Source organism: Poecilia latipinna, unplaced genomic scaffold (genome assembly GCF_001443285.1).
Source record: "Poecilia latipinna isolate Pla-1442-1.1 unplaced genomic scaffold, P_latipinna-1.0 Scaffold3430, whole genome shotgun sequence".
NCBI lineage: Eukaryota > Metazoa > Chordata > Actinopteri > Cyprinodontiformes > Poeciliidae > Poecilia > Poecilia latipinna.
In genome coordinates this window covers 29,880-32,643 of record NW_015116046.1, presented here as the reverse complement: position 1 = coordinate 32,643, position 2,764 = coordinate 29,880, and the positions used below count along the sequence as shown (strand labels likewise).

The 2,764-nt window shown below is 34.8% G+C and overlaps 1 protein-coding gene across 1 annotated transcript in view; it reads right to left on the bottom strand.

Annotated features, from left to right (window-relative positions):
* Window positions 1-753: 753 nt before the first annotated feature.
* The window catches only part of filip1l (filamin A interacting protein 1-like), a 27,036-nt gene continuing 25,025 nt past the window's right edge, over window positions 754-2,764 (bottom strand). Inside the window, exon 2 of the mRNA XM_015023857.1 lies at window positions 754-1,357. Within this exon, the coding sequence (XP_014879343.1) occupies window positions 1,175-1,357 (183 nt within the window). The 3' untranslated portion in view covers window positions 754-1,174. The remainder of the gene's footprint in view (window positions 1,358-2,764) is intronic.

Below are 2,764 nucleotides of genomic sequence, written 5' to 3'. Positions count from 1 at the left end.
AGATCGAGACAATTATGCAAATAATATGAAATCACTTCTCTTGGAGGGTGTTTGTTTTGTTTTATGTTTTAGCAGAAGATGATCATTTTTAATGATATTCACCAGCCCACACTGTCTACATTGCTTTTCTGAACCGTAATCATGTTCTGCATCAGCACCAAGATCACATGACCTAACAAATACCATATGACCAAATCCCTCTGGAAATACAAACACCATAAATAGTGTTATTAATATCAGCCCAGATTTATTATCAGACCAATATGTTAAATGACAAACGTTGGCTGATATTAATGTTTATGTATGACACATCACTACGTTTTTCCTCAGCGTCAAATGACTACATTTTTTTCATGATATTGTGTAACATTCTATTATTTCTCAACAATAAACAACTCCACATGTTTTCATTAAATGATTTAATTTTTTTTCCCAAAATATTGGATGTCAATATTTTAGTGATATTTGTAGCCAATAATGAACATTTTAATAAATAAAAAAATCCCATATGTGTGCCTCAATATTGATTGTTTTCATTATTTTCTTAGCAATGTTCAGTGATTCCATATTTTTACTCAACATTAAATTATTCCATAAATATTTCTAAGTTAGTTATTGTTGTCATTTTTATCAAATAGCCTGACATTAAACTTATCTATCTTAAATGATCAGTATTCATCCATGTTTGACTTTTAATTTCAATAAAATGTATTTTTCCACATGTTGAGGTGCAGGTAGTAAACATTTTACGCATCAAAGTATAAAAGGCTTTTATTGTAATGAAAAATAACACACGTCATATTTTAATGAAATAGCTGCATTAAAACTCATCAGTTCTGTACATTATTGCCACTCTTTCTGTGTCTGCATCTCACAAGAAAGACAAATATAAATACACATAAAAATATACATAAAATCTTTTATTTAACACAACCATATATCACGCCTTTTAATCTAATATTTTCATGTCATTGCTGTTCTCATGGACATCTTCAGATGAGTAATTCGGTTGCAGCACATAATTTTCAGTAGTTAGTGTGTTACTGGTCGAGCTAATAGAATAGAGCACAGACAGTAAACAGCTGCATGTAGCCACTGTTAGAGCGATGAAACGATGAAAATTTGGTGAAATTGAACACTTAATTCAGCACGACAGCTACATAGGTCAGTGCCGTCACAGTCTCCGGTTCAGCAGGTTTGGGCTGTTCTTCATGCGTGAGGCTGACTCTCTCCCGATTCCGGCAGCTGGCAGCGGCCCCTGGTTTATCGCCGGGTTGTTGGCGCTTTTCTGGGAGCCGAAACCCTTTGGTTTGGGGATCCGGGTCGGTCCTGGACGTCGGAATGCTTCGAGAGGTATCTGACGGAGAAACAGAGAGAATTTAGTGTGGTACTTTTTGAACAAATAAGGTGGCATACTCTAAAATGACAGGCTAAATTCTAAGCTATTTGAAGACCCATTCAAAAAGTTAGAATATTACTGAAAAGTCCATTTATGTCAGAAACTATCACTAAGTGAAACACATTATATCTGCACAACATTACGGACTCGTTCATTCGTGGCTGTTTTCACGTTTATTGCGCTGTTCATATCAGTCTCGATGTTTGCAGTTTTCTGGAGCACAACGCGAACCTCGACGTCATTCAGAGGTAATATATTAACTTCACATTAACAAAGACACAGCGGGACGGATAATCTGGGAAATGATGGACGGGGAGAGTCTGACTAAAATTAACTGGATGTCAGACAAATTCTGGGGTTTACGTCTGCTTATTTGCTAGCCCAAAAAGCGCAACTGCGACTCATTAAATCAGCAAGCGTCTTTACAAAAAAAAAAAAAAAAAAAGCCCAAAGGTGCTTATAATAATCGGACTTGGCGAGCGAAATTCAAAATAGATCCTGTCTTTCCAGCAACAAAATGCGCATCTCTCTCCTCCCTCCATTGTTTATGTTTCTGTCGCTGCTGATATTGTCGCATAGACACGGCGATCAATTCCCAAGACGTGTAGAGAATATAAAATTAAACTACAAAAGAAAACGCACAGTAATGCAAAGTGATTTCGATAAGTATCTGCAGTCTGACTACTGGATTCGAAATAACAATGCGTTAGATTACTCGAAAAAAGTGGTCCGACGTCACTGGTCACTACACAAAGTTTGATGTTTGAAAACCTTTATTTCTGTTAATTACGATAATTTTCCACTTACAGCTAACTAAAACAATTTCAATTTAAAACATTGGAACATTTTTAATACAGAAATGTAGCTTTAATAAAAAGTATGTTTAATGCCTGCTTAAAGGTTGTCAATTTTCAAATGACTCATCACAACGTATATTCTAAATTGTTACATTTTACAGTAGTTTTCTAAATTGTTCTACAGTACCTACACAAACCACTAGATCACATGTGTCAAACTAAGGCCCGAGGGCCAAATCTGGCTTTTTATGTGGCCCTCTAGTCTCCAAATTACATCAATAAGTCCCTCTAAATCCTCAAAATTCATACAAAATCAATAGATCCCCACATTTTTTCTTATTTTACTGTAAATGTTTCTCAAAATTGGTCAAAAACATTGAGTTTGAGTGACTGCTGCCTCAGCCGTACTAAAATATAATATATTTAATAGTCCAGATATATGATGTTTGACATATCAAATATAATATATTTGAGCTATATATTAGCTCAAATATCATATAAATTCCTGACAAATATTCCTAAATTAGCATCACATTGCAAAAAACAAACAAAAAAAATACACACGCAC